Source organism: Eurosta solidaginis, chromosome 4 (assembly GCF_040869045.1).
Source record: "Eurosta solidaginis isolate ZX-2024a chromosome 4, ASM4086904v1, whole genome shotgun sequence".
Lineage (NCBI taxonomy): Eukaryota > Metazoa > Arthropoda > Insecta > Diptera > Tephritidae > Eurosta > Eurosta solidaginis.
In genome coordinates this window covers 56561987-56588787 of record NC_090322.1, presented here as the reverse complement: position 1 = coordinate 56588787, position 26801 = coordinate 56561987, and the positions used below count along the sequence as shown (strand labels likewise).

At 38.7% G+C, this 26801-nt stretch overlaps 2 protein-coding genes across 8 annotated transcripts in view; one reads left to right on the top strand and one right to left on the bottom strand.

Annotated features, from left to right (window-relative positions):
• Positions 1-26801, top strand: part of Obp19b (Odorant-binding protein 19b) — a 363375-nt gene that overhangs the window by 245288 nt on the left and 91286 nt on the right. The window contains exon 2 of one of the 2 annotated variants that reach the window (XM_067781747.1): positions 5060-5132. The exons of the other annotated variant lie outside the window; for it this stretch is intronic. The gene's annotated coding sequence lies outside the window, so the exon portion shown is untranslated. The remainder of the gene's footprint in view (positions 1-5059; positions 5133-26801) is intronic. 2 annotated transcript variants of the gene reach the window in all.
• The window catches only part of Obp19a (Odorant-binding protein 19a), a 112450-nt gene that overhangs the window by 11138 nt on the left and 74511 nt on the right, over positions 1-26801 (bottom strand). Inside the window, exons 1-2 of one of the 6 annotated variants that reach the window (XM_067781738.1) lie at positions 2043-2164; positions 242-261 (exon numbers count right to left, since the gene is read on the bottom strand). The exons of 1 other annotated variant lie outside the window; for it this stretch is intronic. In XM_067781738.1, the coding sequence (XP_067637839.1) occupies positions 242-261; positions 2043-2098 (76 nt within the window). In that variant the 5' untranslated portion in view covers positions 2099-2164. Of the gene's footprint in view, positions 1-241; positions 262-1930; positions 2168-2190; positions 2257-26801 lie in introns of those variants that run through there. 4 more of the 6 variants (XM_067781742.1, XM_067781740.1, XM_067781739.1 and 1 more) reach the window with 4 other exon arrangements.

Here is a 26801-nt window from a genome sequence, read left to right as displayed (position 1 = left end):
TCAAAACGAATAGATTTGGATCAAATTTCACACACAAAAAGTCAATATTCTGAAAGTATCTACTGGTAATGCAAATGACTTAGTAATCTACATTAAAAGGATGCACAAGTAAACTAGTTTCAATCAAGTCCCCGGCATCTTAGAAGGGTGGTATGATAGCAAAAGTCTATCTATCAATCCTCATAAAATTGTCCTAGTGTCTTTTACACGCAGAAGAAAACTATCCATGTCAGAACTATACCTCCTGTATAGCACCAAAATCTGATGGAAACAAAATACCTAGGGATAGAACTGAATAGATCCCTCGCGTGGAATGCTTATCTACATGTTATCTTAAACAAAGCAACAAGAGTTTTCTTCGCCTGCACTCGACCCTATGGCAAAACATGGGAGCTATCTCCTAAAATGGTATACTGGACATTTAATACTGTTATGAACCCAATTGTCACCAATCCTTGCTTAGTTTGGTGGCCGAAGTCCACGCAAAGAACAGCAATCGCAAAATTAAGAACACTTGTATTGGCGTAGCGGGTGCGATGAGGACATCGCCTGTTGATGTACTTAGCGCCTTAGTGAAAGTTCTCTGCGCTAAGACTTCATAATATTTCCGATCTAAACATCGGAAACATGACAGAGCATATGAAATTAGTAAGAAATTTCGTAGAAATTTCCATATTGCAAATACGTGATGCAATTGTCCCTACGCTAAAAATCTCACGGAATTTTGAGGTGTACATTTTGGACAGAACTCTTTGGGAAACAGGGAGTCCATATACTGACCCTGATTCACAGTTCTGGATCAGTGATGGATGAAAATGTTGATGACGGCAAAACAAGATCTGCCAGCTGTGGGCTGAACTACAAGCAATCGTTATCAATGAAATACTTCACCACTTTTTAGCCAGAAATCCATGCAATAGAAGGTTGCGGTAGATATTGTAAATGGATGCTTATCCTCGAGGAGTATCCTCATTATATCAGACAGTCAGACAGCCAGGCAGCCTTGCATGCCTTGCAGTCTTATGCAACTACTTCTAAGCAAGTGGATAAATACATTTGAGTCTTAAATGATCTGGGAACCAATTACAAGGTTTTTTAGGAAGGGTTTCTTGGCATCTTGGCCATGAAGGCAATGAACAGGCAGATTACCTAGCCAGGTTGCTATGGTAGCTTTTAATCTATTTAAGCAAATATTCAGGCTTTTTACTCCATATCACATAGGGATTAAGAGTCACACCACCTAGATGGGAGGGTCTCTGCCTTGTCAGAGCGATGCATTCGCAAAGAAAGTGTACCAGCGTTTCATCCTCCGGCTCACAAAAACGAAAAATATTAGTATCGGATATATTTAACTTACTTAGGTGATATTGTAGACCACAGTGTCCCGTATAGTACCCAGTGAGAGTTCGTAGGTCCCCTCTGCTTAGATTAATGAGTTTGGCTAATACTTACGTTGTCGGAATTATAAACAGTTTGGCCTGTCTTTGCCTGGGCAGTCAATCCAGTGACTTCTGAATTGTTTTGTTTCCCAGTTACTAATCGTTTCCCGGGTGTGTGCTTTTGTGAGTCCACAAAAGGGCTCTGGGCCATAGAATGCTGCTGTAGGACCCTGCTTTGCTAGGTAATCTGCATGTTCATTACCTTAATGCCCCTGATATCCGAGAACCCATCCTAACAAAACCTTGTTTTTGGCTCCCAGGCCATTAAGGATTTTAATGCAGTCACTCACTAGCTTAGATGTAACTGCGTAGGATTGCAAGGCACGCAGGGTTGCCGGGCTGTGCGACATAATGTAGATGATCTTCGAGGATAAGCCTCTCTGTTATGCCAATGCAATCTAGCGATGCAGTTTGCTTAGTTTTGCTGTTGCCGTTCTTTGCGTGGCCTTCTGCCGCAAAACTAGGGAAGCATAGGTGACTATTGGCTTTACCACAGTATTAAATGTCCAGTGTACCATTTTTGGGGATATCCGCCACGTTTTGCCGAAGAGTCGAGTACAGACGAAGAAAGCCCTTGTTGCTTTGTTTACGATAGCACCCAACTGAGCATTCCACGTGAGGGTTCTATCCAGTGTGATCCTTAGATATTTTGCCTCCATTGAGAATTGTATTTTAGTTCCATTTGGATCGCCAAGGTCGATGTCAACTCAATGAGTTGGCACAATAACACTATGCAAATTTTTGATGCTACTTAGCAGTGAGTTAGTCGTTATATGTCCCAGTGAGTCGAATGATATATGTGTGTCAGGCACGAGTTTGGTATTATTGGCGTCACGGGTAGTGCTGGTAATTTAACATGTGAACATGTGTAAATTTATTAGTTGTGATTAACTATTGCGCAGCACTGTTGCATTTTGTTAACAGACGTCTCTTATGACGCAACGCTGGTAAGTCAAACTTTTTGTCAAGACAAAGTTCTGCATAAAAATGCCCAACATAGACGTTTCTATTCTGCTATATTCTCTGCTCTAAAACACGGCGTATGTAGCTCATAGCAGAGCCTTAGAAATGATATCACTTTTTTATGTCACGGCTCTGCTCTATGCTCGTGGTTGATCTTCAGACCGGAGCAGTAGCACGGCATATTTCTCGAAAAAAAAATCCTATTTTTTCGGTATCCACAATCAAGTTGGGCGCCTAGAGAATGGTTTTATAACCTACATAAGACAACCGAAAAAAATTGTATGTTAGCATTGCTCATCCACTCATGTGTCTATTCGTCAGCCTATTTGTCCTGTAAAAAGTAATATTATTTCAAAATAAAATATAATTCTATGATAATTCAATACTTTACGAGGTATTTCCGTCATTTATAAGGCTACACTGCTAAAATTTTATATGATCAATTTCGTAAGGTTGACTTAAAAACAGTACTAAACTATCTTGGAAAAAGCGCGTGGCGACGCCTACTAAGGCCGCTCGAATCTTTCGCAAATCTTTGCACTAACCATCTCTTCTTTTCAAAATAGAATTGCGCTGGACAAGAATGACAAAATCGGTTGATTACCACGCCCACTTTCTAAACAAAAATGAAAAATACACATATAGAACATACATATATAACATATACAAATTCGAGATCTGTAGTCTCTACCGCTTCTTTCCATGTATTTGGCGATGAAAAAATGTATATCTATATCAGGCATGCTTAACCAACGAAACGATATCATTTCGTTACGATAATCAACGTTAATAAACGAAACGAAATGACTTCGTTTCGTTTATCAACGTTGATTATCGTAACGAAATTATATCGTTTCGTTGGTTAAGCATGCCTGATCTATATATATAAAAGAAAGTCGTGTTAGTTACACTACGCATAACTCAAGAACGGATAAACCGATTTGGCTGAAAATTAGTGGAGAGGTAGCCTAGAACCAGGGAACGGACATAGAATACTTTTTATCCCGTTCTGGCTAGGATCTTGAAATCAAAACGTGGACCTGGGTAATCCTAGGATGTGTTTGTACAATATGGGTATCATATGGAACCTGTTCATGAGTACTTTGATAATGGGTATTTTTCGTACCCCTGGGTGACTAGGGTCTCGAGATATAGGCCAAACCGTGGACCCGGGCACCCCTAGAATGTGTTTATACAAAACGGATATCAAATGAAAGTTGTTGATGTGTGCTTTAGTACAGAGTAATTTTTATATCGCTGGGTGACTAGGGTCTTAAGATATAGGCCAAAACGTGGACCCGGATACCCCTACAATGTGTGTGTAATATGGATATCAAATGAAATCTGGTGCTGAGAGCTTTAAAGTAATTTCCATTGTCATATTCGATTTAGACGCATCAACCTGGCAAAACTGATAAATAATCATGCGAAGCCGAAATAAAGACATGAATTAATAATACCCACATACCGATTTGCCTGAAATTTGGTGTATTAATTTGCCTGTATTAGTATTTACGATCCTTTTTTCCGGGAACTAGACCAGAGACGGACTGGGACTGGGATTAGGACTAGGACTGTGGCTGAGACTCGGAGTGGGACTGGGACTCGGAATAGGACTGGCAAAAAAATACATACCACCCTCTGGGAATGGCAATAAGGGATGAAGAAGAATGAGAAGAACTTGAGAGAAGAGAAAATGGGGAAGGAGAAGAAACTGAGAAAGAGATAGTGAGACAAAATAGAAATAGATGCATCGAAAAAGACGGAGGAAGGAGTGAATAAAAGGATTAAGAAAAATATAAGAGGGAGGAGGAAAATTTAGACGGAAAACGCATATTAAGATGTATGCAGATGGACCAAATTTAGGGCAGAACAACGTCTGCCGGGTCTGATAGTTGTTCATAAAAATACATTTACACAGCAATTTCAGATAATAATAAATGGAGTGAGGACGATCGACTTCGCTATTTCCCGAAATATTTTCATATCAGGCTCAAAGTTTAAACATTTAAAGATCCATAAAGCTTCATGGCTGTCACCCGATCGAAAAATTCGGCACAATGTATAGAAAAATTTTAAGTATTACCGAAAACTCGGCGAAAGGTGGAAGGTTTCCAACCCGGGTCAAATTTCTGCCAGAACGAAAAGGGCTATCTGGTTAATTTGTTAGTTGAAGGAGTGGGGATCCGCCACTGATTTAAACTATCAAAGAACCTTCAATGAAAAGTCAATTCATTAAATTTTATGTCAAAATCAAACATGCGGTTTAGGAAATTGTCTATTTTACTCGTAAAACAAAAAAGTCGCTTTACGAAATGCTCTAAAATATTCAAGTTCTGCTTCATTGGATTTTCATACAATGCTTGTTTTTTATACTTTTGTAAGTACTTATTAATTAAATGTGTTGACAGTCTGTTATTGAATAGCCGCAGCCGCAGATCGAACTACGAAGTTGCGCATAACTTGCATATTAAGATATAGCACTAGTTCTAATTCTATCTCCGCTAACTGCTTTCAACTGACAAATTAAGCATTGTGGTGTCTTACAAAATGAACCCCTTTTGCAGACCTTTTTAAGTATTTTTTTTAATTGAGTGCTAAACGAATTTTATATGACAACATATAAATTAAAAACTACCAAAATTCTCTTTTCAAAGGTCCGTGCACTGCTTACAATTCAAATACAATTGAATAAGAAAAACAAAAGAAGAGTAAACAATAAATGACTTGGTAAGTATACCAACAATAAACAGAAACAAACGAAGTTTACTAAACACCTGAGAACAAACTTGAATACAGTGGGCCAGTATGGCGATTTACGCAAACATTTTTATTTACGTAGATGTGAAGCGATTCTGAAATGTTCTGAAATCTGTTCACACTGGATTCGGATTTTATGAATTGGCAGTCGCTTTCACTTTTCGAGTGTTCATTCGATAGGGCATGTTCGGCAATTACACTTCTAGGATCGATATTTTTGATATATTTTAAGTGTTCATTTAACCTGATGCGTAAAGAGCGGGTCGATTGGCCAATGTACTTTGCGCCGCACTCTTCTCCGTCCTTGTTTTTCTGTGAACAGGTGATGGAGCATATCCCCGGCTTTTCTAGGTGTTCACATTTGCCCTTTGTGGATTTTAAGAGGGATTTCAATTTCGTCGAAGTTTTTTGAGCCAATCTTATATTTCCATGCTTGAACACTTTTTTCAAGTCGTTGAAATAACGCGTATCGTACGTCATGCTACACCAAGTTTTAGTGTCTTCCACGCCCACAGTGTCAAAAAAAGAGCTACTCTCGCTTCGCTCTTTTTTGTTCTGGTGTTTTTTTATCAGCTGATCGAAAATGCTGCAGCATTCTGCAATGTTCATTATTTTTATCGTTTCTTTTTCATACACGGCTCTGCTTAGAGGAACATTCACTAGGCGATGAGCCATAGAAATAAAGGCGGCTAATTTATGGGAATGATGATGGTTCGACTCAATCGGGATAAATCTCTCAATCGATGTCGGCTTTCGATGAATATAAAATTCGATAACTCCATCATCATTATGCTTGAGTTTAAGATTCAAAAAGGGTAACTCGTTGCTGATTTCATTTTCGCATGTGAACTGAATACTATCGTTGGATCAATCATCAATTTGGATCAATTTCGGATCTACAGGTTGGCTCTGTTTAATTGGTTTTTGTGGGAAGTTTTTGAAAGTTTACCCTCTATACTTGGTAGCATCCGATATTCAACGAATTTTTTCCACTCGACAACCCATACATTTTTACTTTAAGTCAGGAAACAAATTAATAAGGCCATAAAATAATTACATTATATACATATATGTATATGATAGAAAAACACTGCTAAAACAAAATTATTTGCGTTTCTACAACAAAATATGGAAACTACAAGAACCACAACATAATGTGTAATTGCTTTTTGCACAAAGGTCCTGACAGAAATAAAAAAGGTTAATATCAGCCTTGAGACGATTGCTATTTAGATCAAAACGCGTCTTTTGGTACCTCTCCCAACATTTTTGGATGTGTTTTAACTGCCGACCCTTTTGTTAGGCATCAGTACTCTAACTTTTTTTAAGTACAAAATCCCTTACAATTTTATATGGAAAATCTGTCGCATTTGTGGCATGGTTTAAAAACTAATAGTACTAATTATTAGTTTGATAATTTGTTTTAACTTTTTCTTTTTAAGTAAAATTTTATGGAGCGATGAGGGTAAAAAATTTTGAAAATAACATGCACTCTATTTATTATGTGTACAAATTAACGTTTTATAGTACGTTTTATATTTTTAAAAAGGTAGCGGACTTGCGTCCGCTTTCATATTTATTGGTTGTGATTCAACTTAAGAATAATTACAATGAATGTCTTAACTTAAAATTACACCTATCATTGGCCATATGTCACGTTGCATTTGCATGTGTGCCCTATTTCTTGTTATTGCCCAAAATCGAACTATTGCTGATTGTTGTTTACTGCGATCGTTGCTGACTGTTGTTTACTGTGCTTATTGCTGACTGTTGTTTGTTACAAATAAATCGATGATGAAGCATTTAATGAAGTTGCGCGTGCAGGCCGTTGGTAAGGGTCAACTTGGTAAGCGGTTGCCTTAACTCTTCCCCCTTTGAGTGTGAGCGTCCTCGATCATTAGTAGAATGGCAAATTGTTAAAACTCACATATGTTGGAATATGATTTTCTTGACTTGATTGGCTAACTTCTTGATTCGTAATAGATTGTACTGGCTTTGCTATTTCTTCTTCTACATATCGTATTTCCACGGATCGTTTCCTTAGGAAGAAAATAAGTATTATGATTATTAGGAATGCTGCCGTTGTGAAACTTCCGACAGAGAGTGTCGCTTTTTTAATAGAATTGATTTGATGCGTGTTTTTGATGTGCAGGTCTTTTAAAGCTTCTAGGGAGAGTAATTCGATGTGGTCTTTTTCTAATGGAGTTGGCTGTAGTATTGCGGGAATGGTTTCAATTGGTCTTGCTTCAACATTTTCGAATGTTTGGCCGTTTATTTTTATTGTTGCATTATTAAATATTATCACATGCGTTCCATTAATTGGTTGAGATACTTTATCAGTTTGCACTTCGCCTTCGAACCGGTTTAGCAATATTATTCCGGGTTTGATTTCTTCTAAGGTAGGGACGTGATGGCCGTTTGTTGTCGAACAAGTCGAATTTAAACTATTTATTTATTCTAGCTACACATAAGTCTTTACTTAAATCTATAACATTTGTTTCTTTACAGATCGTTAGATCATTATAACTTTCACAATCATTTTTTATTCCGTACAGTGAATATTTTCCTTTTAGTATTTCCTTATACTCAGTTTTTATTATGGTATTTTTTGCCCTTTTTACAGGTCGTATGATAATTCTTCTAAATATTTCTTTCAGTGTCAGCGGTATTTTAACCATGTATAAAATTTTCATTCCTTTACTTAGTACATTTATTTGTGATATTTCTAGTGCTTCTTCGGCACTTTTAAATTGTATTTTTTCCTTTTTCATCTTGTTGATTGACAATTTTATTTCTTCTTTGCTTAATATTACAGAGTTCAATATATTTTCTTTTTGCCCATTGGATGGCATATTTTATATTTATTAATTCTTCCTTAATTAACCTAATTCTATTTTGCAAATTTATTATGATTTCCGTTACAACATTTTCCTCTTTTCTAATAGTGTTTATCATTCTATTAACTATATTAGTTATGTTATTTATTCTTTTTTCAAATAGGTTATTAATTACTACTTGCTCATTATTATTTTCGTTTAGATTATTTAAATTATTGGTTATTATGTTTAAATCTTCGTGGTCGGGAGATCCAGCTATGTATTTCCATGCCGTTCCCAATATATCAATGGATCTTCTAGTTTTATAATTGATGTTAGAGGGTTTAAGTGTATTTAGGATTTCAAGGGTTTGAATGGTTTCATGTTTGAGGAGGGGATATAGGAAGTGATCGTTAGGGATTTGGTTATTTATCTCTTCATATGTCTCTGTCAAAAATTGTTCGTATTTTTCTAAGTCGATGAGGTGAATAAGTCTAAATGTTCCGTCTTGTATTTTCGCTTGTCCATTGTCTATTGTTACTAGTTGGGATTTGCTGTAGTCTAGAATTCGAACGTCTGAGGAAGAGGTAGTAGTAGTAATGAGGAGAATAAGAAGTTTGTAGAGGTCCATTTTGCCTGGAAATTTAATTAGGTTTTTATTAGAGATTTGTGAATTGTTCGTCCTGATACTGTTTTAACTGTTGTCCTGTGATTTTCTAGGACTTCCTCCTTTTTATACTTTGGAGTTAGCTTGGAACCTAGTCTCTTGTTAATTTTAACATAGATTATTTCTCCTATGGGGAAATCTTTATTTTCAGGTCTGTTTTTGTTGTGATACGAGAGATCCTGTTCTTGTTTTTTCCTGAGTAAGGCAATGTTTTCTTGCCTTTTCTGTTCTAATTGTTGTGGGTCATTGTAAAGTCTATTTCCGAAAAATATCTCTATGGGTTTGTTCTTTGTGGTTGAGTGAATCGACGAATTGTATTCCTGTACCGATTTAAATAGAAGTTCTTCGAATGTTATTGTAGGTTGATTGCTTTTGAGACATCTCATTATTTCTGAAAGTGTGCTGTGGAATCTTTCTACCTGACCGTTACTTGTGCTACTGTACGGTGGTGTGGTGTGGACGTTAATGGACATTTCATCCTTAAGTAAGGATGAGATTGAGGCAGAGTTAAGAGATTTTTCGTTATCAATTACTACGAGTCTTGGTATTCCAAATGCGATCATTAGTTCTGGAATCGGATCTTTAATATGCTCTATTGCTCTAGAAGGTATCATTTTAACCTGGGCGTATTTAGAGAATTTATCAATTGCGGTAAGTATTAATTTTTTCTCAGTGGAATATATGTCAACGTGAACTATTTCACCTGAAGACTGAGGAATGGGGGTCGGCTGAATTTGCGGTTTTGCTGGATGCCTATCGTATTTTTGGATGCGACAAGTTGAACATTTTTTTACAAATTATTCGATTTTCGCATACATTCTTGGAAAGTAGAATTTACGTAAAATTTGGGTTTTATTTTCGCGGCTGTTTCTGTGAGCTCGTTGATGTTCTTCGATTATAATTTGCTCCTGTTCTGTTTCTGATGTGACGTCCTGAAGTAGAGTTTGTGTGTAACGGATTTTAACATTACTAAAGTGGAGAGGAAATATTTCCTGAATTTTACCCATCAACCCTTCTGTAGTGTACAGACCGTTGACGAGGGCTGGATCTAAATATCTTTTAAATATATCAATGATGTCCTGTGTAGAAAAGTTTGGCTTTGTAATTGTATGTCTGTGGAAAGTAGGGAATGGTAACTGGAACGAGTAGCTATCCTCGTTGCCAAACATTAGAAACAATTGATTCTTAAAAGCATTTATGGGGGCCTCAGTGGCAGGAATGAGAGGGTGTGAGGAGCTTTCGTTGCTATGTTCTGTAGTTGTGAGGGTGTTAATGTCAGTTTGTGGCGGTCTTGATAGTGCATCTGCAACAACGTTTGTTTTTCCGGGCTTGTACTTCATCTCATAGTTGTATTCTTCCAGGATACACTTCCATCTTTTCATTTTTCCATTGTGGTTTTTATTGCTCAATGCAAAAGTGAGTGGCTGGTGATCGGTGAAAATTACAACCTTTGCAGATCCATATAAGTAGTTTCGTAAGGAGGTGAGGGCCCAAATTATTGCCAGCATTTCTTTTTCATTTGCGGCGTAATTCTCCTCAGTTTTATTTAGTGATCGAGATATGAAAGTTATCGGTTTCCCCGATTGTTCAAGGACGGCACCTAAAGCGTAGTTTGAAGCGTCTGTGGTGAGGTGGAATTCTTCTTTGAAATTAGGGTACGATAGTATGACTTCTTGCGATGTTAATGCTGATTTTATTTTATTGAAGGCATCAATAGCGTCGTTATCGAACACAACCGGCTTTTTGTTTGAAGAATTTTTGGACGCATGTCCATCTTCCCCTCTTAAAAGCGAGGTCAGAGGTTTTGCTAGCTTAGCGTAATCTCTGATGAAGCGTCGATAATAGCCCGAGAGGCCAAGAAAAGATCTTAGGTCTTTCAATGTTCGTGGACATGGGAATTCTTGAATGGCTTTTACTTTAGCGGGATTGGTCTTTATACCTGTGGGGGATATGATAAATCCTAAAAATTCGACCTCTTGACGAAAAAATTCGCACTTGTCGAGCTGGACTTTCATGTTCGCTTTTTCTAGCGTATGAAAAATTTTTTCGACGTTTTGAATATGGCTTTGTTCGTCTTTGCCAAACACTATTATATCGTCTATGTAGACATAACATATTTTTCCTATGTGCTCCTTCAATATATCGTCGAGTGCGCGCTGGAAAATAGAGGGTGCGTTCTTTAGTCCGAACGGAAGTCTTGTGAATTCGTACTTCCCGTTGTTAATCGAAAATGCTATCTTTTCAATGTCTGATTCTTTTAATGGAATCTGATGGAAGCCACTTTTCAGGTCGAGAACGGAAAAATATTTGTTGTTTCCCAGCTGTGAGATAACCTCATTGATTTCTGGGATTGGGTATCTGTCAGCTATTGTTTGAGTGTTAAGTTTTCTGTAATCTATTACTAGTCTATATTTTCTTTGTCCTGATGCATCAATTTTTTTTGGCACAACCCACACGGGTGAGTTATATGGTGAACGGTATGGTCTGATGATTCCATCTTTTAGTAGATTTCCTATTTCTTTTGTTACGAAGTCTCTCATAGCAAGGGGGTATGGGTAGTATCTTGTATAGACTGGGGTATCAGAGGAGGTCCTGATTTCTCCTACTACTGTAGTGGTGTATGTTAATTTTTCATCGGGGTCTGAAAAAAGATGTGGATAACGTCTAGTCAAATGGTGTATGTGTTGTTTTTGTGTAGCTGTCATATGGTCAGTTCTAATGTCAATTTTATTAACGGTTGGAGAAAGTTTTTGTTTAATTTTTATTCTTAGGCCATTACCTAATGTCAGGGTATCGTCGCGTATATTTATTGTTGAACAAAGGTCCTTAAGGCTGTCATTTCCTATTATTCCGTCAAAGGATTTTAATGTGGGAAGTAAGAAGAATTTCAAAGGTGTGTCATTCTTGCCGAATATATTAATGATGGTATGGTGGGTAATTGCAACCTGTCCGGCAATAGAGTTCGCGATGAAGGGTTCGTCGTTGGGTATTTTCTTTGGGACATGACAGGGTTGGATATAGTTTTTGCTCGATCCTGTATCGATCAACATTTTAAGAATTTTCCCGTTCTTCGTTCTACATTCGACGTAGGGTAACGAAGAACTTCTCATTCTAAAAAATGGATATCAATATGGTCCTGCTTTTCAGGATATGAGCATCCCTCAGCGTATTCCTGGACTGATTGTCCATTTTCTTCTGCTGTTAATGCTGTCTCGTACTCCTGTGCAGTAGGAGTCCAGTTTCGTTGATAGTATTGGTCAGTGTTGTATTGTGGATCTTGTTGGTAGTTTTGTTGGTGGTCTTGCTGGTAATCTTGCTCACTTGCCTCTACGTGGAAATTCCTCTGCTGTTTTAGGGGTACTTGTTGTGAGGAGTTTGATTGTCTCTTCACACCATTATTGGCTTGTGGTCTATTCATATAGTTGACCACTCTTGAATGTAGGGATTTGTCGACGTCCATTGGTTCTGGACGTGGAAGTTGAGGCTTGAAAGGGGTTTGTTGACCAAATGGTCTATTTGGTTGATTATTTTGGAAATTGTTAAAGGTAGGTTGAGGGCGATAGTGATACGCAAGATTCTGGGCTTGCATCTGAGGTCTTGGCATGTATGCCAACTGGGGGTTAAATTCATTGGCTGGTTTTTTGGGTGGTAGAGGTGGTCGGAAGTCATGAGGCTTCCTATTTGCGCTATTGCTATTCATTGCGTAATGGGAACGAAAGCTTTGGTTCTCCAATTTTAGGCACAAGTGAAGAGCCTGGGGAAGATCTACTGGCTCTCTCATTCCAAGCAATCTTGGTAGATCACCTTTCAGTCCTCGTATGAAAGTGTCGAGGGCTTTATCACGGTATGTGCGGGTAAGTAAATGCATAGATTCTGCACCGACTTCCATGCATCCGAGCTTATTGAGGATAAGGGAGAGATGGGAATAGACGCGTTGGTAGAATTCTTGAATAGTGAGGTTGCCCTGCACTAGAGAGGTCATTTGGTACTCGAGAGTACCTAAATCTCGCTTATCGGCGTAATGGAGAGTAAGGCATCTTGAAATAGCCTTCCAATCCAATGGTGTATTGTAAGATTCGAGAGCAATATCGGCATTGCCCACAACTTTGTTCCTTATAACATTAAGGATGCCGTAGTATTTTGGCGTTCCTTTTAGGGGCTCGTAGATCTGAAGGATACGATCTACGCTTTTTTTCCAAGAGTTAAACTCTCCTGGATTACCAGAAAATTCGCGGAGGCATCGAACAACGTCCGGTATTTTGTCGAGTTCCGTTATGTTGTTCAAGTGGTTTTCGTCTATGGTTACGTCAGATATGTTGGAAAAGCAAGCGTTTGGGTTAAGGGCTGCCTGTACTAAATTTCGTCCTTCCTGCTTAAGCATATTGGTGACAAGTCCTGTCACTATGGTTGTTAATTGATCCATATTAAATTGACCTGAAGGAGCGGTAGTTGGTTGAGAAGGTGGGTTAGGCGCATTTGCATTTAACACAGGGGGTCGGATTATGCCATTAGGGTTTGACATTGTTTGAAAAATTTATATTATTTCAGTTTGCTATTATTAATACTATTAATATATTTTTTTTCGTGTTATTATTCTCTGGAGGGTCCCTTTGGTGGTGAATCGCAGAGAATATTCGCTGTTATAAGCTGGAGGCTCCCCACGAACGTGGTGAATCGCAGCTTTGAATTATATTATTTTATGGCTGTACAAGCCAGATATTATTATAAATTGGTATATTAGATTGTAAACTAGTCTAAGCAATATTTAGTTTCCTAAAAAAAATTTGTGGTAAATCCTTATGATTATTATTCTTTCTTTTGGATTTTGTTTTTTTTTTTCAAAATTTCTTATGTCTGTCCTAATTTCTTTTCTCTCAATAATAAATATTTTATTTTTATTATTTTTTTTTTTCGCTAAGATATTCTGATATAATTTCGATATGATTTATTTTGCATCAATAATTTATAATTTTTTTCACTTTAATATTTTGGTATACTTTCGATATATGTAATTTCTTTCCTTTATTTTTTTTCAATCACTTCGATATAATTTCACTTTAAAAAAAAATTTATATTACCTAAACTAATCTTACGGTAAGCGCCTCCTGGCGGTGGGATATTGCTCCTTTTTGCTGCCGCTACTCTGGTATCGCCAAATCGCACTATTGGAGACGTGCGTTCTTCCTACAGGAATCCAACGCTGGGTTCTTTGGGGCTGGCTTTTGCCTCGATATTCACGAAACTCGTTTTTTCGCGTTGGCACTTTTTGCCAAATACTATTCGACCGAATACTTATTTTATCGAACACAATAACACCGGCCCCTTAGTTGGGCGCCAATTAACGTTTTATAGTACGTTTTATATTTTTAAAAAGGTAGCGGACTTGCGTCCGCTTTCATATTTATTGGTTGTGATTCAACTTTAGAATAATTACAATGAATGTCTTAACTTAAAATTACACCTATCATTGGCCATACGTCACGTTGCATTTGCATGTGTGCCCTATTTCTTGTTATTGCCCAAAATCGAACTATTGCTGATTGTTGTTTACTGCGATCGTTGCTGACTGTTGTTTACTGTGCTTATTGCTGACTGTTGTTTGTTACAAATAAATCGATGATGAAGCATTTAATGAAGTTGCGCGTGCAGGCCGTTGGTAAGGGTCAACTTGGTAAGCGGTTGCCTTAACTTACACATTAGTTGAGTGCTACCAAAACTCAAACCCAAAAGACGTTCTGAAGATAATTTAAATGAAATGATTACGGATGATTCAGAGTGTGATTTTAAAACCAATACATTCCTGGTGATCGTTGATTCAGTAATCACTGGCATTACTGAACAATTTGCAGCTATGCGAAATTTGAGCGAGACGTTTTCATTTTTGTGGCAATTTTAAGACATGGATGAAACTACGGTTCGGGCGAGCGCAAAATTTGTCGAAAAATACAAGTCACTTGAAACACATTTACGAAGCAAATTGGAATTGCTAAATGCCATCTATGTTCAAAATCTGTATACAATTTTCCCCAACATTTGTGTTGCTTTACGTATCTTTTGCACTATACCTAGCTAGTACAGAACGTTCCTTCAGCGTCCTTTCAAGAATCAAAAACTTTCATAGATCGTGGTCATCTCAAGGGCGAGTTTCAGGACTTGCCACGCTTTGTGTTGAATCTGTTTTGGCAAGACAGTTAAATTTTGATATTATTATAAATTTGATATCCGAACTTTCTATATTGAATAATTAAAATTTAAAATCATCATTAAATTTATCAGAATTGTATTAAAATGTTACCAAATAATTAGAAAAGATTATTTGAAACAATATGTGGCTGTTAAAAGAGAATTTTTTTTCTACGTTGCAATAAAATAGTATAAATAGTAACTATTCTGTGTTAATTTTTTTGTCAGCTCTTAGTCCAAAATTCATTTAGTTGATGTGGCAAACATATTTTTTGATGTAATCCGTCAATAACACCGCTTTACACACATTCTGTCCTATGAACAAAATATACTTTTTCGGAAAGGGGAGACAAAATAAAAATAAACGTGTATCGGTGATTTTCATGTACACGTCATTTATTTTTTTATGTGTAAAGTATAAAGCTCGTAGTGTCCGTTTGTCCGCCTGTGTGAAAGACTTTGGATCGATTTTTAACCCTTTTTCCGTGATCCAATCGAGCTGAAGTTTTGCAGGCAGGCTCGTGGAAATTTCTGTATCACGTCAAATTTAAAAAAATAGATTTTTTATCCATTCTCAGATTTTCCTGAATTAAAAAAAAATTCACTTTTTTCGGCATAACTTGAAGGGACTCCAAATTTTTAAACTACTAAAGAGTTTCGAAAAAAAATTGTTTTTCGACCCATCCTACTCCATACATTTGTAGTTTATCAATAGTAACTTTCTAACACGAAACTGTTTATGACGGACAGACGGACTCTACGAGCTTTATACTTTATACATAAAAAAAAATTCTGATGTGTACATGAAAATCGCCAATACACGTGTATTTTTATTTTTTGACCCCTTTCCCAAAAAGTATATTTGGTTCATAGGACAGAATTAAAGCTCGTTTTTGTAACGCAGTGTAATGATTCATGAACGAGACTTCATTAATTCAAGTTAATGAAATGTATTAGTAGATTTTTTATAGGGGGCCCGTAAATTGTTTAGTACTGGGCCCAGATTTTCTCTCTATGGCCCTGCAGACACCCACCGCTAGCTCCACAAGCTGTATGTGTCTTAACAGCATCTACCCAATGTAGGACGTAATATTTAAAAAGGTGAGAAAGTTTTGATCTGTCATCCGAGGTTACATGTGTTTCAAACAAAAAGAAAACGTCAAAAGTATAAATATACATAAAAAAGTTATTAAACATTAGTTTCCTGCGTAGATTAGCTAAATTATACGATAAAATTTTGAGCCCTGAATCCCTAACACCTCCACCCAAGCCTGCAAACTCGTGACTATCCACCACTAGTTTTTTGCAGCAATCTTCTTCAAAACACCATCATACGTCAAGTCAATCTTGCTTAGATTATTGCCATAAACGCTACGAAGCAACACTTCCGCTGTCTCCCCATCGCACATTAATATCTTGCTGGCGTTAAACGCCATCCATCGCTGGTTGACGCTCATAGAGTCGTTTCTAACTCTGATTTTATGCGAGCGATCTAGCTTTAAAAGATCATTTCTAATGTGCAGCAGTATTTTTTTTTTGCTGCTGCTTTTCTGCGTTAAGATCTTTCTCGATGTATATCGAGCACCCAGTCAGTTTTTTGGCATTTTTCAATACCTCGCTAGCCATCTCTACAGAGTCAAATTCAATCACCCCCATTTTATTGTTGTTTACGTACAGCTTACGAGCCTCCCGAACTTGCATATAGTTTAGGTTGAGCCTATTGGAGCATAGTGCTTGAACCGCTGCTTTAGGCGAAGCCTCCTTAGGCATATTTCTGACTATAACGTTTTTTTGTTTTCTTTCAGTTATCAGCCGATTTAACTCCGCCCTATCCTGCTCCCCTTCGAGTCTTATCTTGGCCAACTCAGCTTTAAGCTCTGCGTTTTCCGATTTTAAATTTTCAATCTGCACCCCTACCGTCTGTTTCAGCTCCTCAATATCGCCTTTTGTGGCCAATCCATCAAGCTTCTTGTTGACGTTACTCTCAATATCTTTAATTGCAGACATAATGTCGTGCAGTGATATGTCTGGGAGGGTATCACCCACTTTACGTTTGGCCACTTTTGATGTCGGTGTACGCTGCATTTTCTTACTAAACGACCTTGAGCTTGTTAAAAAATTAAAATTTTGGCTAGGGTGATTGCGCTGTGTAGTCAATGAAAACGCCTCACTTTGTACCGCATAAATAACTTGTGGCAGCATTGCTTGTTAAACTGTCGGCAATGCAGACCCGTGACGTTTACCAAATGACACTTTGTTTATTTAATTTGCTTTGTTTTGATTGCCGATGGAAGGTTTTATTTTACTATTTTTTACCTTTTGTGCGGAACTCGCTGCTTATTGAGTGGATTTCTTTAACTATATTTTGCGAAGAACTTTTGCGCGCCAAAAACGTGGCACTCGATACTACTTTCAAAGTGAATATTTTATTCGAGCATTATCACAAAACAACCTGCAACTGAACCAAAACAACAGCACTCCAGCAATGGAAAAACACGGATGATGCAGCAGGCGGCCATTCGGAGCGCAACTCCGGTCCGAAAGAACAAATTAAAAGCAAAACAACGCGAGCACAAGCAAACAGGTCCACACAGACCAGACGAACGATCCATATGCATTTAAATATATTTGGTTGTCTCACTACACTGTTATGAAAGTAAATATTTGACAGTAAATTCACGGTGTTCCGCGCAGAATTACTATGGATCGGAACCCAGGTTTCGGGTGAACTCGCGTCATTTTTTTGGCATTACATGAGATATGTCAATTTTTTTCCAGCTTTGAATACTCGTTTTGTGAGTATTGATGATGGCACGAATTTTTATGTATCCGTATAGCGCCAGGTTGTACTTGGGTATATATATGTATTTAGTTAAATTTTTATGGCGTCACGCCAGATATTCCGTTAGTTTATGTATGTATGTATAAATTTAAGGTTAGGTTTTTTATTGGCACCACGCCATTTTTTCAATGTAACTGATTCCTATTAGGAGTGCATAAACCGCCCTAACTCCTGGTCAGGGAGGCACTGCATCTTCTAACTCCGCCAAAAAGCCCGAGGGAAGCACAGAAGCCAACCCTGAGGCCTATTTTGATTTTCAACTCAACGCAAAAAGTCTGAAAAAATCGACGTTGAGTTGAGGATGACACTGGACGTCCACTCGCGCGAAAAGACAAGAACGGAATGAGATATGTCAATATGGGTATCAAACGAAAGGTATTGTACTCCGCACATGGTTCAACTATATACAGGTTGGCTCATCTGTAAAGCAACAAAATATGTCTGTTCAAATTGTCAAAATCTGTGGATTGGTGTTGGTGCGAATGGTGTGGAATGGAAACATAAACTTATCAGTTTTTGTATGTGTAAGTAAAATGTTGCCAATGTGTTGGTTTCATTTTGAGTTTGCCATCTCCTTTTGACAATCCCTTCGACCATGCAATGACATAAATAAAATCAGCTGATGAGATGAGCCAACCTGTACATAATTGAACCATGACTCCGCATTTCTATTGACATTTTTAATAAGTGTTGCCACCTCAGCTTCTTTTTTATATTTCTTTGTATATCCACTACCATCTCGGAATTGGCTTAACCGATTTGAATCAGATTTTGTACATCGATATAGTATTACATTTTAAGATTTGTCACCTAGGTGTTGCCACTGAGGATGTCTTTACAAGGTTGCCACCTTTTGCCAATAAGGGTATCAGTCTCTTACAAAATTGATCACCACTCAAAAAAGTGCGGGTATGCGCAGCCGTTTTTGTTATTAAACTATGAAACAAACACAAGCTTATGTATTGCCAAAAAATTACTGACATGATATGCCATGAAAAAAAGATATATCTTTTTGTTTGCAAGGTTTTTAAAAAGATTGATATTAAAAAGTAATCGTATTACAAGTAGAATAACTCAGTTAAAATATGCGGTATAAAAAATCTAAGATATGAATTAAAAACACTTTAGCTGTACTTAAAGAAAATTTAACTAGATTTGATTATGGCTAAACTAGTGAACAAGTAAGAAAGGTATATTGGTATTTAATCCAAAAATACATCGAACTGCATACAATTTTTATACAAATTTAGATGTGCGCGGTTAGCTCCGTTGACGTTGCAGATGGATTTTGGGGTATGTATACTATTCAGTGGACATCTAGGTACGCCAGGGAGTATATTTAAAAAAAAAATTGGAATATTTGGTAAAATCGACTAGCTAGCCAGCTAGATTGATCACATACCCCACCGTGCAACGGCAGGAAATCCTTAAAGACTTTTGAAGTTGCGCAGGAATGAAAAATCTTGTTTATAAAAAGTGGGCGTGGTTTTTAACCGATCGCGCCCATTTCTAGAAATATTTCCTGCTATAGGGAAAATTTGTGTACCCAATTTTATTAAGATCCTATACCATACGTGGTTTTAATTGTGATAAATTAGAGAGGCCCCGGCGTGCTTTTATAATACGTTATCTTATCTGGTAATAATTACTTACAAGATGCCATCCAATTACGCCGTGAGCTGCATCCTTGCAAATTGTCTCAAAACACCTGCAGTACTGTAGCCGGCATACAATAAATGCAACTATAGTTTCTTTTCTTTGTAAGATTTTAAAATAGCTATTTTATTAAAACTTTTCATAAAATTTTGATGTTGCAGCTGTTAGATACAAGAATATAATGGCCGAGCCACTCACGCGCCGGGTTGCATTCGCCCGTGCGAGCGTGCTCGGTCAATAAGCACATGAACAGCTTATGTACGTTTGATGTGGTGAGATTGAACTTGGGCGTCATTGCATCACCCCCCTTTGGGAAGAAGAAGTCGGCAGAGTTATCAATTCTGTTGGCTTCTTCTTGCCTGATATTATTGACGTATAATATAATGTGATGTAAAATATGTTAAATTAATGAACTCAAACATACATCAGCTTATCTTCCAATTAATAAAAAGCTTATGAACTTATTTAATATGTACAATAGTTTCAATTAATGATAATGAAATATATTTATACATGTTATTGAAGTTATTTAAAGTTTTAATTAATGATAATTAAATTTATATATACAATGTTATTGAAATTTTTTTTTTTTTTACATTGCAATATGCAAATACTAGTTATATGATATATGTATACAATTTTGATACAAGAAATCAGTTTTTAATGAAAAACTAAAACTATTAGTTAAAGTCTTTCTTTGTAAAGTTTTAAGTTTTACAAACTAAAATATAGTCTTTTTTTGTTTTCTTTTTTTCGTTTGGTTACAATTTCATTTATCTTCAGTGTATAGTTTAACATATTTTTGTCTTATGTTTTTGAAACTAGGAAGTTTTTGTTATGCCAATTGGCATATTTGAAAATAAGTATATAAATAAAAGTATTCGTGGGTTTCTTATTAGTTACGTATGTAAATAATTTTCGGTTTTTTTTATATACTCAGTTTGGATAACGGTTGGTTGTACAGGTATAAAGGAATCGAGATAGATATAGACTTACATATATCAAAATCAAAAGGATAGAAAAAAAATTTTAATGAGCCATGTCCGTCCGTCCGTCCGTTAACACGATAACTTGAGTAAATTTTGGTACGTTGGTTCCTGAGCACTCATCTCAGATCGCTATTTAAAATGAACGATATCGGACTATAACCACGCCCACTTTTTCGATATCGAAAATTGCGAAAAACCGAAAAAGTGCGACAATTCATTACCATAGACGGATAAAGCGATGAAACTTGGTAGGTGAGTTGAACTTATGACGCAGAATAGAAAATTAGTAAAATTTTGGACAATGGGCGTGGCACCGCCCACTTTTAAAAGAAGGTAATTTAAAATTTTGCAAGCTGTAATTTGGCAGTCGTTGAAGATATCATGATGAAATTTGGCAGGAACTTTACTCCTATTACTATATGTATGCTTAATAAAAAGTAGCAAAATCGGAGAACAACTACGCCCACTTAAAAAAAAAATTTTTTTTTAAGTAAAATTTTAACAAAAAATGTAATATATTTACAGTATATAAGTAAATTATCTCAGTATTCAACTCCAGTAATGATATGGTGCAACAAAATACAAAACTAAAAGAAAATTTCAAAATGGGCGTGGCTTCGCCCTTTTTCATTTAATTTGTCTAGGATACTTTTAATGCCATAAGTCGAACAAAAATTTACCAATCCTTTTGAAATTTGGTAGGGGCAGATGACTTGAGCACAAATAGATATATCTTTACTAAGCTCAGTTCACGTACTTATCCGAACTCACTTTGAATTCGTATAAAAAATGGCCGAAATCCGACTATGACCACGCATAATTTTTCGATATCGAAAATTACGTAAAATGAAAAAATGCCATAATTCTATACCAAATACGAAAAAAGGAATGAAACATGGTAATTGGATTGGTTTGTTAACGCAAAATATAACTTTAGAAAAAAAACTTGTAGAATGGGTGTGACACCTACCATATTAAGTAGAAGAAAATGAAAAAGTTCTGCAGGGCGAAATTAAAAACCCTTGAAATCTTGGCAGGAATACTTTTCGTGGTATTATATATATAAATAAATTAGCGGATGTTCTGGGTCACCCTGGTACACATTTTGGTCGATATCTGGAAAACGTCTTCACATATACAACTACCACCACTCCCTTTTAAAACCCTCATTAATACTTTTAGTTTGATACCCATATCGTATAAACACATTCTAGAGTCACCCTGGTCCACCTTTATGGCGATATCTCGAAAAGGCGTCCACTTATAGAACTAAGGCCCACTCCCTTTTAAAATACTCATTAACCCTTTTCATTTGATATCCATATCGTACAAACAAATTCCAGGGTCACTCCAGGTCCACCTTTATGGCGATATCTCGAAACGGCGTCCACCTATGGAACTATGGCCCACTCCCTCATAAAATACTCGTTAATGCCTTTCATTTGATACACATGTCATACAAACACATTCCAGGGTTACCCTCGGCTCATTTTCCTACATGGTTATTTTCCCTTATGTTGTCACCATAGCTCTCAACTGAGTATGTAATGGTCGGTTACACCCGAACTTAACCTTCCTTACTTGTTTTTTTTTTCAATTTGAAGCCAAACTTATAATGATTAGTGTTGTATATGAAAAATTTGATATGCAAATTTACGTTTATATAAAAATATATATGTATGTAATTTGTTTGGATTTCCAGCTTTTTGGATTTATATAATTCATCATTGAATCACATATGTTTATGGTTTTGCTTTTAGCTACTAAGTCGTATGTTTACATCTTATATTTATTTATAAACTAGCCTTTACCCGCGGCCCCGTCCGCAAGGAGAAAATGAAATATGTGGGCTATTCACGTTAGCCTGCTTATAAAGTTATCTGTTTAAAATTTTTTTTTCTGTCTAATGCATTTTATTTTTGTAATTGAGTAAAAAAAAAGAACTTTTTGAGCTGATAACCTGATAGGATCCCAAAATGATAACGAAATTATCCAGAAAAAGCCACGAAATGACCCCGACGCTATCGCGGACGGATCCCGAAAACCATCCAGAAACGCCCCGGAAGTGTTTCCAAAAGTTCCCGAAGTAGTCCCAAAAAAACCCGAAATGACAACGACACGATTCTAGACTTATCCAGATAACCACACAGAAATGATGCCTGAAGGGTACCAAATTGATCCCGAAATAGTCCCGAAAAAGTTCCGAAATTACCCTGACTGGCTCCCGGACGGATCTCAGAAACCATCCAGAAAATATCCAGGAAGGGTCCCTAAATTATCCCGACTAACTCCATAAAAAGTTCCGAAATGGCTCCGAGGGGATCCACGATGGATCGCGAAAACCATACAGAAATGATTCCGGAAGGATTCCAAAATGATCCCGAAATAGTCCGGAATTGACCCAGATGGGATCCCGCACAGATCCAGAAATGATCCCGGAAGGGTGCAAAAACTATCCCGGAAAAGTAACAAAAAATCCCGAAATGGCTCCTACGGCATCCCGGACGGATCCAGAAATGATCTCGGAAGGGTCCCCAAATGATCTCAAAATGGTCCCGAAATGACCCTGATGGATCCGGCAAACCATCAAGAAATTATGCCGGAAGGGTCCCCAAATGATCCCGAAATAAAACAGAAAAAGTCACGAAACGACCCCTAGAGGATCCCCAAATGATCCCGTATTAGCCCCAAAAAAGTCCCAATATTACCCTGACGGGATCCCGAAAGGATTCCGAAAACAATACAGAAATGATGCCGGAAAGGTCCTCAAATGATCCCCTAATAGTCCAGAAATGACCGTGACGGGATCCCGACAACTATCCAGAAATGATGCCGAAAGGGTCCGCAAATGATCCCGTATTAGTCGAAAAAAAGTCCCGAAAGGACCACGACGGGATCCCGGACGAATCCCAAAAACCATCCAGAAATGATGCCGGTAGGTATCCCAAATGATCCCGAAAGAGTCCCGAAATGACCTCGTCGGCATTCCGGACGGATCCCGAAAATTATCCAGAAATGATGCCGGAAAGGTTCCCAAATGATCCCCTAATAGTCCCGAAATTACCCTAATGGGATCCCGGACGGATCCCGAAAACCATCCAGAAATGATGCCGAAAGGGTTCCCAAATGATCCCGTATTAGTCGCGAAAAAGTCCCGAAATGACCCCGACGGGATCCCGGACGAATCCCAAAAACCATCCAGAAATGATGCCGGTAGGGTGCAAAAACTATCCCGGAAAAGTAACAAAAAATCCCGAAATGGCTCCTACGGCATCCCGGACGGATCCAGAAATGATCTCGGAAGGGTCCCCAAATGATCTCAAAATGGTCCCGAAATGACCCTGATGGATCCGGCAAACCATCAAGAAATTATGCCGGAAGGGTCCCCAAATGATCCCGAAATAAAACAGAAAAAGTCACGAAACGACCCCTAGAGGATCCCCAAATGATCCCGTATTAACCCCAAAAAAGTCCCAATATTACCCTGACGGGATCCCGAAAGGATTCCGATAACCATCCAGAAGTGATGCCGGAAAGGTCCTCAAATGATCACCTAATACCAAAATGACCCTGACGGCATCCCGGACTGATCCCAAAATCCATCCAGAAATGATCTTGGGAAGGTCCCAAAATTATCCCGAATAGTCTCGGAAAAGTTCAGAAATTACCCTGACGGGTTCCCGGACGAATCCTGAAAGCCATCTCTAAATGATCCCGAAAAAGTCCCGAAATGACCCTGACTGGACCCCGAAAGGATCCCGAAAACTATCCAGAAATGATGCCGGAAATGTCCTCAAATGAACACCTAATAGTTCCGAAAAGACCCTGACGGGATCCCGAACGGATCCCGACAACTATCTAGAAATGATGCCGAAAGGGCCCGCAAATGATCCCGTATTAGTCGAGAAAAAGTCCCGAAATGAACCCGACGGGATGCCGGACGAATCCCAAAAACCAGCCAGAAATGATGCCGGAAGGGACACCAAATGATCCCGAAAAAGTCCCGCAATATTTCCGACGGGATCCTGAGCGGATACCGAAAACCATCCAGAAGTGATGCCGAAAAAGTCCTCAAATGATCACCTAATAGTCCCAAAATGACCCTGACGGCATCCCGGACAGATCCCGAAATCCATCCAGAAATGATCTTGGGAGGGTCCCAAAATTATCCCGAAATAGTCTGGGAAAAGTCAAGAAATTACCCTGACGGATACCGGACGAATCCTGAAAACCAATCTTAAATGATGCCGAAAAAGTCCCGAAATTACCCTGATGGGACCCGGAAAGTATCCCGAAAACTAACCAGAAATGATGCCGGAAAGGTCCTCAAATGATCTCCCAATAGTTCCGAAAAGACCCTGACGGGATCCCGAACGGATCCTGACAACTATCCAGAAATGATACCGAAAGGGCCCGCAAATGATCCCGTATTAGTCGAGAAAAAGTCCCGAAATGACCCCGACGGGATGCCGGACGAATCCCAAAAACCATCCAGAAATGATTTTGGAAGGGACCCCAATGATCCCGAAAAAGTCCCGCAATTATTCCGACGGGAATCTGAACGGATACCGAAAACCATCCAGAAGTGATGCCGGAACGGTCCTCAAATGTTCACCTAATAGTCCCAAAATGACCCTGAGGGCATCCCGGACAAATCCCGAAATCCATCCAGAAATGATCTTAGGAAGGTCCCAAAATGATCCCGAAATAGTTTCGGAAAAGTCCAGAAATTACCCTGACGGGTTCCCGGACGAATCCTGAAAGCCATCCTTAAATGATCCCGAAAAAGCCCCGAAATGACCCTGACGGGATCCCGAAGGGATTCCAAAAACTATCCAGAAATGATGCCGGAAAGGTCCTCAAATGATCCCCTAATAGTTCCGAAATGACCGTGACGGGATCCCGAACGGATCCCGACAACTATCCAGAAATTATGCCGAAAGGGTCCGCAAATGATCCCGTATTAGTCGAGAAAAAGTCCCGAAATGACCCCGACGGGATCCCGGACGAATCCCAAAAACCATCCAGAAATGATGCCGGTAGGTATCCCAAATGATCCCGAAATAATCCCGAAATGACCTCGTCGGCATACCGGATGGATACCGTAAATTATCCAGAAATGATGCCGGAAAGGTCCACAAATGATCCCCTAATAGTCCCGAAATTACCCTGATGGGATCCCGGACGGATCCCGAAAACCATCCAGAAATGATGCCGGAAGAGCCCCCAAATGATCCCGAAAAAGTCCCCAAATGACCCCGACGATATCCCGGACGGATCCCGAAAACCATTCAGAAATGATGCCGGAAGAGCCCCCAAATGATCCCGAAAAAGTCCCCAAATGACCCCGACGAGATCCCGCACGGATCCCGAAAACCATCCAGAAATGATGCCGGAAGAGCCCCAAATGATCCCGAAAAAGTCCCCAAATGACCCCGACATACTCCAGAAAAGGTTCCGAAATGGCTCCGAGGGAATCAACGACGGATCGCGAAAACCATACAGAAATGATTCCGGAAGGATCCCAAAATGATCCCGAAATAGTCCGGAAATGACCCAGATGGGATCCCGCACAGATCCAGAAATGATCCCGGAAGGGTCCAAAAACTATCCCGGAAAAGTAACAAAAAATCCCGAAATGGCTCCTACGGCATCCCGGACGGATCTAGAAATGATCTCGGAAGGGTCCCCAAATGATCCCAAAATGGTCCCGAAATGACCCTGATGGATCCGGCAAACCATCAAGAAATTAAGCCGGAAGGGTCCCCAAATGATCCCGAAATAAAACAGAAAAAGTCACGAAACGACCCCTAGAGGATCCCCAAATGATCCCGTATTAGCCCAAAAAAGTCCCGAAATGACCCCGACGGGATCCCGGACGGATCACGAAAACCATCCAGAAATGATGCCGAAAGGGCTCCCAAATGATCCCGTATTAGTCGCGAAAAAGTCCCGAAATGACCCCGACGGGATCCCGGACGGATCCCGAAAACCATCCAGAAATGATGCCGGATGAGCCCCAAAATGATCCCGAAAAAGTCCCCAAATGACCCCGACGAGATCCCGGACAGATCACGAAAACCATCCAGAAATGATGCCGGAAGAGCCCCCAAATGATCCCGAAAAAGTCCCCAAATGACCCCGACGATATCCCGGACGGATCCCGAAAACCATCCAGAAATGATGTCGGAAGAGCCCTCAAATGATCCCGAAAAAGTCCCCATATGACCACGACGAGATCCCGCACGGATCCCGAAAACCATCCAGAAATGATGCCGGAAGGGTCCCCAAATGATCGCGAAATAGTCCCGAAATGATTCCGGAATAGTCCCGAAAATGTTCCAAAATAACCCCGACGGGATCCCGGACGGATCCCGTAAACTATACAGAAATTATCCCGGAAGGGTCCCAAAATGATCCCGAAATAGTCCCGAAAAAGTCCCGAAATTACCCCGGCGTAATCCCGGACCGATCCCGAAAACCACC